Source organism: Corythoichthys intestinalis, chromosome 2 (genome assembly GCF_030265065.1).
Source record: "Corythoichthys intestinalis isolate RoL2023-P3 chromosome 2, ASM3026506v1, whole genome shotgun sequence".
Taxonomy (NCBI): domain Eukaryota; kingdom Metazoa; phylum Chordata; class Actinopteri; order Syngnathiformes; family Syngnathidae; genus Corythoichthys; species Corythoichthys intestinalis.
The window spans coordinates 67400728-67415382 of NC_080396.1; the positions used below are offsets into that span (position 1 = coordinate 67400728).

At 36.9% G+C, this 14655-nt stretch overlaps 1 protein-coding gene across 3 annotated transcripts in view; it reads left to right on the forward strand.

The window, feature by feature from the left end:
- col9a3 (collagen, type IX, alpha 3) overlaps window positions 1-14655 on the forward strand; it is a 39587-nt gene continuing 24932 nt past the window's right edge. The window contains exons 1-15 of one of the 3 annotated variants that reach the window (XM_057826753.1): window positions 1-414; window positions 1332-1400; window positions 3237-3272; window positions 8853-8924; window positions 9131-9184; window positions 10550-10585; window positions 10691-10714; window positions 10828-10881; window positions 12739-12792; window positions 12903-12944; window positions 13030-13086; window positions 13997-14050; window positions 14113-14166; window positions 14248-14301; window positions 14376-14429. In XM_057826753.1, the coding sequence (XP_057682736.1) occupies window positions 349-414; window positions 1332-1400; window positions 3237-3272; window positions 8853-8924; window positions 9131-9184; window positions 10550-10585; window positions 10691-10714; window positions 10828-10881; window positions 12739-12792; window positions 12903-12944; window positions 13030-13086; window positions 13997-14050; window positions 14113-14166; window positions 14248-14301; window positions 14376-14429 (780 nt within the window). In that variant the 5' untranslated portion in view covers window positions 1-348. Of the gene's footprint in view, window positions 415-1328; window positions 1401-3236; window positions 3273-8852; window positions 8925-9130; window positions 9185-10549; window positions 10586-10690; window positions 10715-10827; window positions 10882-12738; window positions 12793-12902; window positions 12945-13029; window positions 13087-13996; window positions 14051-14112; window positions 14167-14247; window positions 14302-14375; window positions 14430-14655 lie in introns of those variants that run through there. The other 2 variants (XM_057826744.1, XM_057826762.1) reach the window with 2 other exon arrangements.

The following is a 14655-nucleotide window of genomic DNA, read 5'->3' on the forward strand; positions in this document are numbered from 1 at the left end:
TTAATGTCTTTCACTTTCAATGGGAGTGACTGTATTAATAAATCTCGGGTTTGCCTCCTCGACTGATTTTTCAAATGATTGCTGCAGGACTTTCGACCTATTCAAGTTCTACCCACTCCTCCTCGCCCCCCACACCCTCGGGAACTCCGGTCCAAACTGAGCTCAGCCCCTTCCTCCTTTCTGGAGGTTCGGGTTAATCTGGAAACCAAGAGGACGTTATTCAGGAGCTGCGCGCCGTCAGGTGAACGAAGGCTCCGTCGGACTCTGAGGGGGGAGCCAACCAGGTTCGGCGACTGCGTTTGGACCTTTTTCCTGCCATTACCGCTGTGAGAGAGCGAACTGGGAGTCATGACGACATTCTCGGCTTTGTGGGTGCTCCTACTGTGCCAGCTTTTGACATCTTCCCATGGCCAGGTAGGCTTTCATCAATGGCCGTGCCCTTGCTCCGTATTTTAGCCACCAGGAGCAGGTGGAAAGCAAAATTGTCATTTCTCGTCAGAAGTTGGTGATGAAGATGCTAATAACAAACCTGCTGTTATTCACCCAACGGTGTCATACAGATTTTTTTTGCCCCCTCAGAGAGCTGTGAATCAAAGAATCTTATGCCCAATCAACTCAATATAATGTTAGACAACTATACGCATATTTGGCCTATTGGTGAATTACCTAAAATGACATACTTTACTGATTTTTTAAATTCTTATTCCAACAAAAATGCCAGGAAATGATATTAATAATAATAAATAAACACATAATAAAGATTCATTTAAAATCTATTATATTGTGGCGTTTCTTACTGTGTTTTCTTATGTCATTTTTCTGTTGATTTGTGTGCTATGGACACACAGTGTGATTCCTGAATAAAGATCATATAGATTCACTTTTGGTAGAGTTTTCTGACAAAATGAAAGAAAAACTTGTTTATTAAGAAACAAGTAGACTAGTATTTGTAAAATACGGTCGTTATTACATTGATATTGGTATCGACTGAATGCAGAAGTGTGGTGAATTGGTTCTGCTTTAGAGAGATTTTGCCTGTGTTTTTTTCTTCAACCTGTGGAATGTACAGATAGAAAGGAGTGCGCACAATACCACCTCTGTTCATTCAGACCGACACACCAGCTCAGTGGACAAATCCACCCTCAATTACGCACTAGGTTGATTTTCTCATGTAATCTTTTCTGCCTTTTTATTGTCTTTACATTATCTATTGATGTCTTTTCACATGCACAATTATTATACTATTGGGAGGCAACTAAGAAGTTTATATAGAGAATGTTGATGCCATATGGTGACAAAAAGAATGATGCTCCTTTTACTTTGTATAGCAGAGGCCTGGTCCACGAGGAGCAGTAGGGGCAGCAGGGCCGCCAGGGCCCCCTGGACGGGACGGAATTGATGTGAGTTGAGCTTTGTCTTAGCGCTTGTTGTGATTTGAATTCAGCTTCTATCAATGTAACAGCCAATGGGCTATGAAACTATATTAGATTACACATGCAGTATAGTGGTAAAATGCTCAGTGCACCCACCACTATTTTTCTGACTGTGAATTGCCCCAATTTACAAATGAATTAATGGTCTTTATACATATATATATATATATATATATATATATATATATATATATATATATATATATATATATATATATATATATATATATATATATATATATATATATATATATATACACCTTTAAACTGAGATAAAAACTGGTTTCCATGTTGGCTTCCAATAAAATTAAATAAGAAATTCCCTACTCCAAATATTTGAATGAATAGGTGAATCTGCAGTTATGCAGGGTCTCATATTTTTCAATTTCATTCCATTTCTATACCGGATCCCTGAATAAATAAAACAAAAACTGTATGTGGTGTGTGTTTTACGTACATTTATAGGCCTACTGTATGTTCCGCACCATAAGTCACACTTTTTTTCTTTTTTTTTTCTTTCATAGTTCGGGTGGGCCGGAAAATATGGTACCTTATGTAACTTTGACTTGTCATTTTCTCTATTCGATAGAGTTTACATTTTTGTTCAGTACGTTCTCTTTTCCTGGTGTGAAATTGCTATTTGTGATTTACCATTTGTTTTTCATTTGGATGTTTACTCACAGAGGTCAATTTGACCTGTTTTTCCTCCTATTTTAAACAATTTTTATTTATGTAGCATTTGAACACATATTTTGCTGTGAAATTACTAGTGGGGTTATCCTATTTTAGGATATTTACTCATAGACGTCAAATTGACCTATCTTTTTGTCATAAATAGGTATTTTGGGGTATTTAATACATTTGCTTGGCTTAATGAAGGTTAGTGGCACATGCTTACCAGTAGATAAAAAGTTTTAAAAATTCAGTTTCTGACATGTTTAAATCTCATTGCCATTGACGGCGATAGACATCTGGTCCATTTTGACTCAAAATGGATTGGAGGTCTGTCGCCGTCAATAGCAGACATTGAGTCGGAGCTTAATGTTTAAAATAATTTTTCGACACTTGCACATTCCTTGGGTCAAACTGACCCAACAAAAATCGGTTAACAGAAGGGTTAAATGTTTTATCACAGTGGCTCCTCCCAATCGCCCACCCTCAATTATTTGGGTTTTTCCTCACTCTTTTGGGGTTCAGATCAGTGGATATCGTAATTGTCTGTCAATGATGGGCCCGTGAAGCACTGTGAGATGTTTGTTGTAATTAAAGGCCATATGAATAAATGTGAGTTGACATGACTATTTCATGTTCTTAATGGCAGGCAAGTGTAAGTGGGGTTTGGTGTCCATCAACTTGCTGAATGGATACATTTTTCAATATTTTGTATGAATTTGAGTTGTCATTTAATATTGCCACTTTAGTTAAGTTTTTAGTACTACATACACTATATGAATGTGCCCTTTTAAGGCAATGTGGGAGAATTTTATTTGTAGATAATTTGGTTCCAGCAGTCAGATGAAGGCATACAGAGGGTCTATTCATACATTCCCCAGGGGTGTGCGACCATCCAGACTTTCACCTCACACCTCCCCCCTGCACTTTCAACCTCCTCCATCCAAACCAGCAGAGGGGTTTGATCATATGATCGTTTTTTTTTTTGGGTATGTTTTCATCCCGAAACCTGCGTAATAAACTTAGCATTATGCATTCCCTGTGATGTTTTTCTTCTCCAGCTGTAAGGAAATTGTGGTTGAATGTTCATTTGTAATTTATTTAACTTTAATGTATGTGTTTTCATAACAGGGCAAGCCCGGACCTCCTGGAATGGCAGGAAAAGCAGTAAGTATACAATGAAAGTGTTTATAAAGTTCTTATCGAAAGTAGGCTAATAGTATTTGAAAATGCTGGTCCTTATGATCAGAAGGTTCTTGGCTTTTGTAGGGAGTTTACATGTTCTCATCTTACTTGTGTGGGTTTTCTCTAAATTCTGAAACTACATCTCACATTCCAAAACATACCATGTCCATAAGTGTAATAGCCATATGAAAATTTCTGACCACTTGTCATTGTGTCAAAGTATCATTTTGTCAGTGTTGTCCCAAAAAAAGAAATACTTAAATATCTGCAGAAATGCGAGGGGTGTACTCACTTTTGATACACTGTATATTGAGGTTGTTTTTTTCCCCTCACTTTTTGCTTCTCCCACGATGTTATTCCTCTCTCTTACAGCGTCCATTACAATTACATGCAAATTGCCAATCATGCAAATTCGGTGATGACATCATCTGGCGACTTCTAGCGTTTATTAGGATAGCCAATAGCTACTTTCCTTACTGGGGAGTTGGCAACACTGGACAAAACTCACTAAGCAAAATTCATTGAATTGCATTCAAACGGAAGCAAAGACTGTTTCCTCTCGTAGTCTCTGGTGTAAGGCAGTAAGTATCATTCTTTGGGATTTATACGAGACTGTAAAGAAGACTTTAACATAGAATAGTACAGAACTTTCATCGAGGATGCAGTGATACCTACACCAAGCCCAGGTGTCACACTAAATGAGTAAAAATATGATTATGTGTTTTTCTCTGTGTATGTTTAATTCATATTCAATACACGACTTTATATTGTTTATATAAGCTACAGAAAGTAGTTTTTACCATTTTTGCTGGCAGTGTTTCTTGGGATTAAAAAAAAAAAATCATGGAAAAGGTGTGCCGTGGCTCATAAAACGTTGAAAAACACTGCAATAGAGGATGAATCAATATCGATGTTCAGGGATTCACCAAGTGCTTTATAGGCCACCAGGCTTCTCTTGAACCCCACCCCCTCCTGAAGGCCTGGCTAAATCATTGTTGCAAAAGAATGTATTAAAAGTATACATATTTTAATTACCTCTGGTGGTAGTTGAAAGCACAATGGCAACATTTTATGGTCAGTATGTGAATAAACTAGGAATGTCCCAAGCGCAAATTTGTGTACCCGAGTCCGAGTCACCCGATTTTGAGAATCTGTCAATACCATTTTTTTTTTTTTTTTTTTTTGGGGAACAAAAGTTCCAAACATGTTACAGTCCTGTACTTTTTGCAGTCCTTCCTCTATCGCTTTTTCCGGGAGTGTTGCGGAGTATAAAACTTTATTTGGCGGAAAACACTCAGGTGCTTGAAGTTCCGCTCTGAGACCCCCAATTTGGCCAAATTTCCAAATTGTCCTATATGCATGTGTGATACGTCATTGTGAAGCTTAAAATGTCTATTTTCTGGGGATTTTTTTTTTAACAGGAGGGCATTTTTGACACCTTAAAAGTAGGTCAAATCAGGTGGGTGAAAAATAAACATTTTTAAGACCTTTGAACTTTTCTTTAAGTTTCTCATTTAAAAAAAAGGGTTTTGGACACCCATCATGGTACATAATAAATAATGAACACTTCAAGATGACCCTTTTTTTTACTCAAGTCTTTGATAATCAATATGCTTGCACAGGATGTGGGTGGGTGTACAATAATAAGAGAAATTGGTGTGTGAGTAGATTTAATTTAGCCCTGTTTTATTTTGTAAATAAACATGGCTAAACGGGGAGTTAGCTGTATAGTTAATGATAACTTTTCTGCATACATTTTATATTTGGCTTATTTTAGTTTGTGCAAAGAAAAAACATTTCCTGGGGAATTTGAGGGGTTAAATCCCAATGCCATTATATTTTAATTTTTGCAGTGGGCTTTTAAAATATTTTTTCAATTATGATTAAAGAATGTGAATGCGAGATACTGAGAATAAAAGAACATATACTGTAAATGTGAGTACATAACACTTGTCTTTTTCGTAGGTGTCAAACCGATTCCAGAAAGGGCCAAGTGGGTGCAGGTTTGCTTTCCAACCAATGAAGAGGACACCTTTTCACCAATTACATCTTTTACATGTGTAATCAGTTAAACTTTGTCAGGTGCAGCTTGTTTCAGCAGCAAGTTCACTGGTTAAACTCTCTGCGTTGTATCGGTTGGAACAAAATCCAGCACCCACTTAGCCCTTTCTGGAATCGGTTTGACACCTGTGGTCTATTTATTGTAGTTAGCCTTGAAGTCTAGGACCTAGGCTTTATGACTTCAGCATTTCATGTATCAATATCATCCCATAATAAGCAGTCCAAATGGCAAAAAGGGTCGAAAAGATAATCGCTAGCACGCTAGTCAGTTAGCCCGCCGTGTTTGTAATTCTCGCGCTAATCTTAACGAGATATTATCTCGTACTTACTTTGTTTCAATCCAACAACTCCGTGTAGTATGTCTCACCGAGTGTCAAAACACATCTTGAAATGACCACAGCCGGACTTTGTGGCGATTTTATGGGTGAAACACAGTAATAGAACGAGGGTCACGATGCAGTAGTCACAGACAAAAAGGAGTGGTAGAGATTTTCTTTTTCAAATATTTACCCTTTTAGATGTTTTTTTTTTTTTCTTCTTCAATATTTCTTTGTTTGGATTGATTATTTATCATCTAAAATTTCAGGGCAAATGAGACAGTAACAAAAAAAAAAATAATACAATTAAGCAATAGTTGTGAGGTTAATATCCGTGACCTATTTACAGACACTTTTTTTTTCATTGTGACGTAATTTGTTTAAAAGTTTAAAATATTTGAATGAATAATTTTTCAAAGTCGTTTCTTTTTTTTTTTTTTTTTTTTTTTAAATAAATATTAGACATCAATTCATGATTCTAAGCTAAAAATGATAGACATTTAGAAGAATAAATAGAATTACTTACCTTCTTTTTATGGCTGGGTTGAAACAAAACCGCTTGCGCATTGTCTGTAAATGGGGGTCTCCAGGGTAAAAGGGACAAATTAATAATAGTCCAGAGGCATAATGCGCCATGAAACTGCTATGACAGCATATACACACATAGTTCTATCGAACACAACAGTTCCTTTGGCTTAGAATACAGCAGTTTATTTTAAAGAGGGGTGTAAGAGCAGAAACTGCTTTTCAGGCATGATTGTGTTTTCCGCCATAAACTGTATATTTTTCTATCTTTTCGCAATGCCACTGTATTTCTGGATTATTTTGTTACTTTTTAGGCACTAAAAAGTAAAAAGACATATATACCTGTAAATCACACACGAACAATATTGGAAAAAAAAAACTTACCACTGCGATTATGGTTCTGATACATTGCGATATTAAAACCAGAAGAATTTACACCAGGTATCTTTAATAGCTCTGTTAGGAGAAGGCCTGAACGATAGTGGGGAAAAATTGTCCTATATATTGCCAAGGCTCCACACTTATTTTTTTGCATTGGTTGCACTGGAGCGCCTAACTTTTTTCTTAAGGTTCACCAGCACAAAATGTAGGCACACCCACATGTTTCATTGTATCACCTTTAACGCCATACTTTTAATCAATCTCCAGAACATTCGTATAATTCATGTGAGTCCACTCAAATTCACTCACGATTCGATGCTCACACTGCCAAGAACAGCCTCTCACACAATGAATGAGTTGTCACAACAAACTTAAAATTTGGCTGCAAGTTTAATGATGATTAACACATTTGTGTCGTTGATCGTAGAGCTACCGAGGCTTCTTTGGCCATATCAAAACTTCAGATCTGTCAATCATCCTTAACTTAATGTACCAAACGCCAGCTGCACTAGTGACCAAGAAAACAGTTTGGTCGCACTGCTTAGCAGGAGGGAGGGTGAAAGGTTGAGGCGCTATATGAGCATGAAGCAGAAAAACACCCGATTCCGATCCTCTGAAAAATGGCGCGATCGGCCCAATTTTCGATTATGTGATTGGATCGGGACATCCCTTGAATAAACCTGTCCTTGCTCTCTGTCATTGCACCGAATTTTATTGTATTTTTGTTCGTATGTTAAAATTTTATTTATTATTATTATTGAAAAACTATGCTTTTTTTAAGAATCTATATTTTACAATAACACTTAATGTTCATAATTTTAAAATTGCTGTCAGCTTAAGATTTCTATTTTTATTCACCCCCCCCAAAACAACATGGTCGGCTTCTGTAACACTATTCTTTGCAAGTTTACTTGGGGATACACTGATGTTTGTTAATTATTGCAATATTACATTGTATTACATTGTACATTATATTACATTACAATTTCCTTCTCAATCAATAGAGCAATGTAACTAAGTCCGTTAAAAAACACACAAAAAAAATCAAAACAAATCAAATGTAATTTCTTTTTAGTGCAATATTGACATGTTTTCAACAGCGAATAAATTACTCAATTTTCACATCACAAACTTAATACTTGAGGAAAGCATGTCGAATCATCTTAATTTTGCTCAACAAAAGCAAATTTTGTATTTTTCTATATGCAATCACAACTTATTTAGGTTGAATTCCGATGTCACTATTGCCTCAGCACATCTTGCTGGCGATCTGGCCCTTGTCGTTTTTAGATTGAAATGTTACATAAAATAAAACACGTAAAAAACAATTATCTTTTTTTTGTATGGAAGCAGAAATGTCAAAATTATTTTTTTTTTTTGCCTTGCCAAAATATGGGCAGTTGGCCGAAAATGATCTGATTATTTTAAATTAAAGTTACGTTTTTGTGTATGTATACAAAATTCCGACATGGCGGCCATCACAAAACTAAGAGCTTTTTAGGTTGAAAATTCTTGTAAATAAATGAATAAATCCCAAAATTTCTATAGATATGAACATAAAACAGTCTAGCTTCTTCCAAAAAACTAAATCCGGCGTTAGAACGCAGTGTGTTTGAGTTTTTAGCAGTGAAAGCATCATGATGCTTTGCCTGGCCCAGCCGCCTATGGGAAGCTGTGGCGCAATGTCTGTAGAGCTGTCTCATCAACTGATAGTGAAATCTATGGATAAATATAAAATTGTTAGGTTGAGCAAAATTTTAAAATAATGGCTATTATGTGCCTTTATTAGCCATTTATTACCTTGAAAGTAGAGTCTTGCAAAAATTCTGTGTTGAAATACAGTTTTAAATAACAAAAAAATACAATGCCCATTAGTGCAATGGTAAAGAGATGCACAATGTTTGCTCACATATTGACTATAAGATGTCGTCCTTGCACTTACAAATATATCGCCAGATGCGGATGAACTGCTGTTAAAATACTTATGTATACTTTTTATACTTTCTATTTTTGGTACTCTTTTAGCCCTGTGGGGGTCAAGAGAAGCCTGGCAGCCCACCAGGCTTATAAAGCACTGGTGGCAACCCTGCTAGGGTATAACAAGGCAGTATGAGTGTGGAATTATGACACTATTGGCTGCTATTGACGGCAATAGATGTTTAAATCCATTTCGAATGATCCCTGCCGAAATGGATTAGATGTATAATTTTGAGAAAGTCTTGAAATAAACATTGAACATATATTCATACTTTTGTTAATGGTGCTCTACTTATTGCAGGGCCCCAAAGGAAAAGCAGGAATACCAGGAGTCGCAGGAAAACCAGGCTTGCCAGGACTTCCGGGGGTGGATGTAAGTCATGAAAATCAGCACGCTGTCTGTGTGATTGTGTGATTGTGTGTTTGTGTGTGTGTGTGTGTGTGTGTCCACTAGGAATGAATCACGTCTTTAACAGTTATTTTCTGGCATGAGGCAGAATCGCTTCTTATTCACTCAGTTATGAATTTGTAATATCTCAAAAGAGTGATGTAAAGTCATGAAATTCATCTTTTCTTCAGGGTCTGACAGGTCCTGATGGTCCCCCTGGGAAAGACGGACCTGGAGGGGAACAAGTATGTGTGTCGTTTGCGTTGCACAGTGAGAATACAGAATATCTGTAGGTTGGATGAGAATGAAGGTATGATGCCTGCGTGCCCTCTGTCGAGCTCAATCTATCAAACTCGTGGTCCAAACACTTTTAATGAGGGATCAGAATCAGCTTAATTTCTCTAATCCGTCCCGGAATTTCTCTCCCCTCCATCTGTGAGACTGTCCATGTTTTATAATTGTACACAAACATTATGAGTGCAACAGCAATTAGATTTCAGTAATAGTCTCCAAATCTTCTTCCAAAACATTTAGCAACTCGGCTAATTAGTAAACCAAATAAGGACGCTTGCTCCCAGTGGCACATTGTGCATGCTGTACACTAATACGGTCATCTGACTCATTACAAAACAAACAAGAGAGCAATTGAAGTCGCATCCCATCTGTTTGCTAGGAATGCAGTGAAAAAGCCAACTATTAACATCTCTGTGATTATTTGGAGTCTTTTGACTTCACAAATACAGCTGCTAAGGGGTTAAATAAAGAGTTAAAGGAGTTGCGCAAAGGGGTTAATAGGTCATATCTTTTCCAAATTTTTGGGAAACAGTCTGATTTGGGGTAATCCAGTCCAATTAGTGATAATATCTGCCAGGTTAATCCACGCTCTTAAAATCCTCTGCAAATGATTCAATAATTGTTGAGCAGTTTTCTGCTTATCTGTGAATAGTATTCCAAGTAAATACTGTCTATGTATTTTTTTTTTAATCCATCAGTGTATCACTCATGTTTTCATATTCTGTTAAAATCAAGGTTCTCATAGTTATGGATTTTTCATTATACAATAGTTTTATTTAGTTTAGAATTTTTCATCTAATTCAGTTTTAATTAGCTTTTAGAGTGATGTGCTAGTTTTAATTAGTTTTCATTTTTCTTGAATTTATTAGTTTGACTTTTTGTAAGCTTTAGCATTAGTTTTACCTTTTTCATACACGTACTATATACTGAGTTCAGTTGCAGAAAAAAAAAACATTTTAAAGATAAATAACATGAAGAACCGTAAACAAACAGACAAAAAAAAATAATCATTGCTACGTATAAATGTTGCTTCTGGAGATAAAAAAATATGAAAACAAAAGGATGAGTGTCTATAATGTCTATATGTTTTAGTTAGTTTTGTGATCCCACAATGCAGTTCCAATTCTCGTTTTTTCCTTTTATTTATAATTCTTATTTATTTCAGTTAACGAAATGTTTTTTTCCAAGTCTAGTTTTCGTCTTGTCACTCGTTTTCGTTAACTATACTAACCTTTGTTAGCGTCCTTCGATTTATATATTGTCTAATGTAGCAGTACTTAATTAAAAGTGTGATTCAGTTTATCATGTGTCCGTAGGGAGAAACCGGACCTCCTGGGCCAGCTGGACCTGCTGTAAGTACCCCAACATAACATAAACCAGGCCCTCAACTAACAAGCTCACACTGACATATTTTAAAGCAGAATATGTGCCAGTAATGCTTTTTGTGTTTTCCGTAGGGCAGAGGGAGAGCGGGAGCGCCAGTGAGTAGAAGAGCATTTAAAATACACTGATCATGTTCAGGATATATTTTTTTTATTCTTGGAGTATTCTTCATTGGCTGTTTTAAATGCACTTATATAATGTCTGTTTCCAGGGGCTGCCTGGGACGAATGGGTTGCCAGGTGGAGTCGGACCTCAGGGTGCTGTGGTGAGTGTCTATTCCATATCCTAAGGTAGAACTTTTACCATCAATCGAGGTGGAGTCTCATCCACTGAAGGACCAGAATAATGTCCCCAACAGGGTGTGGCCATGGCCCCTCCATTAATTTACTGGCTACCCCACTAGCCACCTCACTGACTTTGGAGCCTTAACTGATGGTAGCTTTGCATGTAATGTAAAAGCAACCATCTATGTTTTTTTTTTTTTTGAAGGGTGTTTCTTCAGCGCGCCGCACACCCAAACCGTTTGGCCCATCAACACCGCTCAAATACCGAAATGACCGGAATTCTCGTGAGAGCAGGGAATCTTTCGACTGACCCCCCAAAAATGACCATTTGCGCCATAATGCGTGCTTTTTTTTGTTTTTGTTTTGGTTTTTTTAAATGTTTTTTTTTCCAAAATATATCTAGCCCTACAATTTGTATCCAATTCACATAAATCCTACATCAAGAAATTTCAGGAAGGTAAAGAGCATAAAAGTTGTATACAGAATTTGCCAAAAACCTACGGTTCCCCCAAAATTCACCAAAAACTTTCCTATTCGTTTCTAATGGGTTGCCATTGCCATGTACATCATTCCATTAATTTCTACAGACCAATGGCAGAAAAACATGGGTGGTTGTGATTTTTGACCAAAACCATTACAGCCCATTCACATTCAACTGGTGCCGAAGTAAGTCGATGCCATTGACAGCCATGTACGTCCATGCCAATTACGGCCATGTATGTCCAGGCCATTGACAGATATGTAAGTCCATGCCAATGACGGCCATATATGTTGATTCTATTGATGCCAATGTACTTGGATTCCAATGATGCATAATTGTTGATGCCATAGACGGCAATGTATGTAAAATATCAACAGCAAATGACCTGATACCAACAGCAAGTGACCCTGAAATGTTACCAAATCAACAGGAAGTGACCTGAAATCAGCAGGACGTGACCCCAAGGGGATTACCTGCGAAAACAAAGCTACCATCGCAATTTCTCCAGAAATTGCATTTTCTAGTGATTAAATTGATGGCTAGCTGAGATGTTAACTTCATCTAGAGAAATGTACGTTTTGTTTCTATTATTTTCATTAAATTACAAATCATGACATTGCAATTTAAAACTTTTTGTTGCTTTGTTGTAGCATTATATATATGTAACATAATTGTTGTGGAACGCAAAAATGTTAACCGTACAATTATTAGTTTGTCCACAATAAATCTTTGATAAAATTAAATATAACAAATTAAATCCAAGTATATCAGTACGCATTTTCTCAAGTCTTTCTGACAGTTTTCTACTGTCTATACTATAACATTATGTATGTATGTAACCTTTATTTCACCAGGCAAGATCAGTTAAGGACAGATTCTTATTTACAATTATGGACTATTATAATGATATTATGAAATTATGGCTTTTAGATTTTAAATGTATCCATATGTCCTTCCTGTGAAAAAAATCTGGAGGTGCCACTAGAACAGAATGATGATGTGTTGTAAAAAATTATTAACTGAACGCAGGAAAAACCATTTCAAATGAACTACGACCACCCGGCAGCCTAGACATCAGCCCAGAGACATGATAAGCACACCTGATTGGTGTGCATGCCCTAACCTGGCAAACTCTACAGGCAACAATAAGGTTATAATCATTAATCAGGCCTGAGACAAAAAGTTAAAAATCATCTCCAAAGATGGATGCGTATACATCTCTGCAACATACTGTATGTACCAAATTTGATTCTGCTCTGTCTACGAATAACCAAAATACATTGTTGAATAGCTGTTTGTACAGTATAGGAGACAGAGGTTACATCCAAAGTGACTGCAATCTGCTTTATCCTCCTAGGGTGCTGAAGGTCTTCCGGGACTTCCAGGACCTGCTGGTCCTGATGGGCCACCTGTAAGTGCAGTCCTCATCCTATGTAGGAAAATAGTGCTGCTATTATGAGAACACAGTTGCATTTTTTTTCAGTGGGCATTCGCATGAAACAATAACCTTTGTTTTGTCAGGGTCTTCCTGGTACTCTTCATGATCTTAGTGGGGACCTTCTAGTACGTATTCAATTATACATTAAATGAATTGCATAATGACTATGATACTCAATGTTTTCTTTTTGTTTTTTATATATATATGCAGTGTCCTGCCATCTGTCCGTCTGGACCTCCCGGTCCTCCTGGGATGCCAGGATTTAAGGTGCCTATTTATAATAAGTATAGTTATAACCAGTGTTGTTTTTGGCAGCCTTTTTAATTTTCGTCTTAGTCTTTCAGACGAAAATACTTATTTGTCTTAGTCATATTTTAGTCATCTCAAAAGGTGTTTGTCTTTGTTTTTTTTTGTTTTTTTTTGTTTTTGTTGATGTCTACAATAAATGTGTTCATCTATAAAATTAAATAAATAAATAAAAACTCCAAAAACAAATAAATAAATAAAGGTTTTCAACTATTTTGAATGAACATTGACAGACGAGCACATATTGTTGCGACTACAAGGACAACGCCAACTTGGTGATTATACACACTCAGCAGGAAACAGTACATTATTTTCAATTAATTATAGCAACCTGGACGCCACGAACCGTATGGAAAAATAGGTTCTCCGAGAGTTTCAAGGAAGCTAGCCATTATCATTAATCTAATGCTAACGCGAATACTATGGTAACACTACGAGTTAAATGTTCTGTGTGATGATTACTCAGCAAAGATTTTTAAAGTCCAAAGCAATATTGCATATTCTCTCTGGCCAAGAAAACAAATCTTACCATGTGTGCAAGCCTGCATGGAGATTGGTGAGTGTGGGAGGGGGGTGCACGTCACGAGTGACACAACCAGACCCTGCTGCATACAGGCTAACTACACATAAATGTCACACATTGTGAACATGTGACAGAAACTATTGGGCATTTTCATCTCGTTATGTTTTAGTCTCCCAAAACACGTTTTTAGTTCGTTATCGTCTCGTCATCATCATGAAAAAGTGTTCGTCGAATCGTCGACGAAATATTTTCATTCTCGTCATCGTTGACGAAAACAACACTGATTACAACACACTATAGCACATCATTGTCATAATTCTAATGAACTAACTGTGAATTTTCCTTTAGGGTCACACGGGCCATAAAGGAGACAAGGGAGAAGTCGGGAAAAATGGAGAGAAGGTAAGTCTATCTTACAGATAATGCATTTTTGTTGATTTAATCAGAATCTGGTTTGTCTTTAGGGTGACGCCGGTCCTCCTGGTCCTCCAGGTTTTCCGGGGACAGTTGGCCTGCAGGTATAAGGCTGATGCAGAATTGCAGCTATTGGTTGACTCATAACAACAATTGCCTCAAAGTGCTGCTGATTTTTTTTTCAGGGTCCACGTGGTCTAAGAGGTTTGCCGGGTCCAATGGGATCTGTGGGAGACAGAGTAAGAAACAGCACTGATTGATCATTTTTTGGGGGGCAAAGCTTATATATTGTTAATCTCTTTCTTGTTTGTAGGGTCTTCCAGGATTTAGAGGCAAACCTGGCATTGCCGGTATTATTGGAAAGACAGTGAGTCTCTCTTTGTCTCTGAAGCGCCTGATATGAACTCTTTCATGCACAAAATATGCCTTTTTTTACCCTTACAAGGCACTTATTACCTAAATTTAGCTTTTATTAACATTTTATTAATTTATTCATGTATAGTGATCCCTCGCTTCTTCGCTCTTCAAACTTCGCGCCCTCAGTCCATCGCAGATTTGTTTTTCAATTAAAAAAAAAACATAAATAAATACAG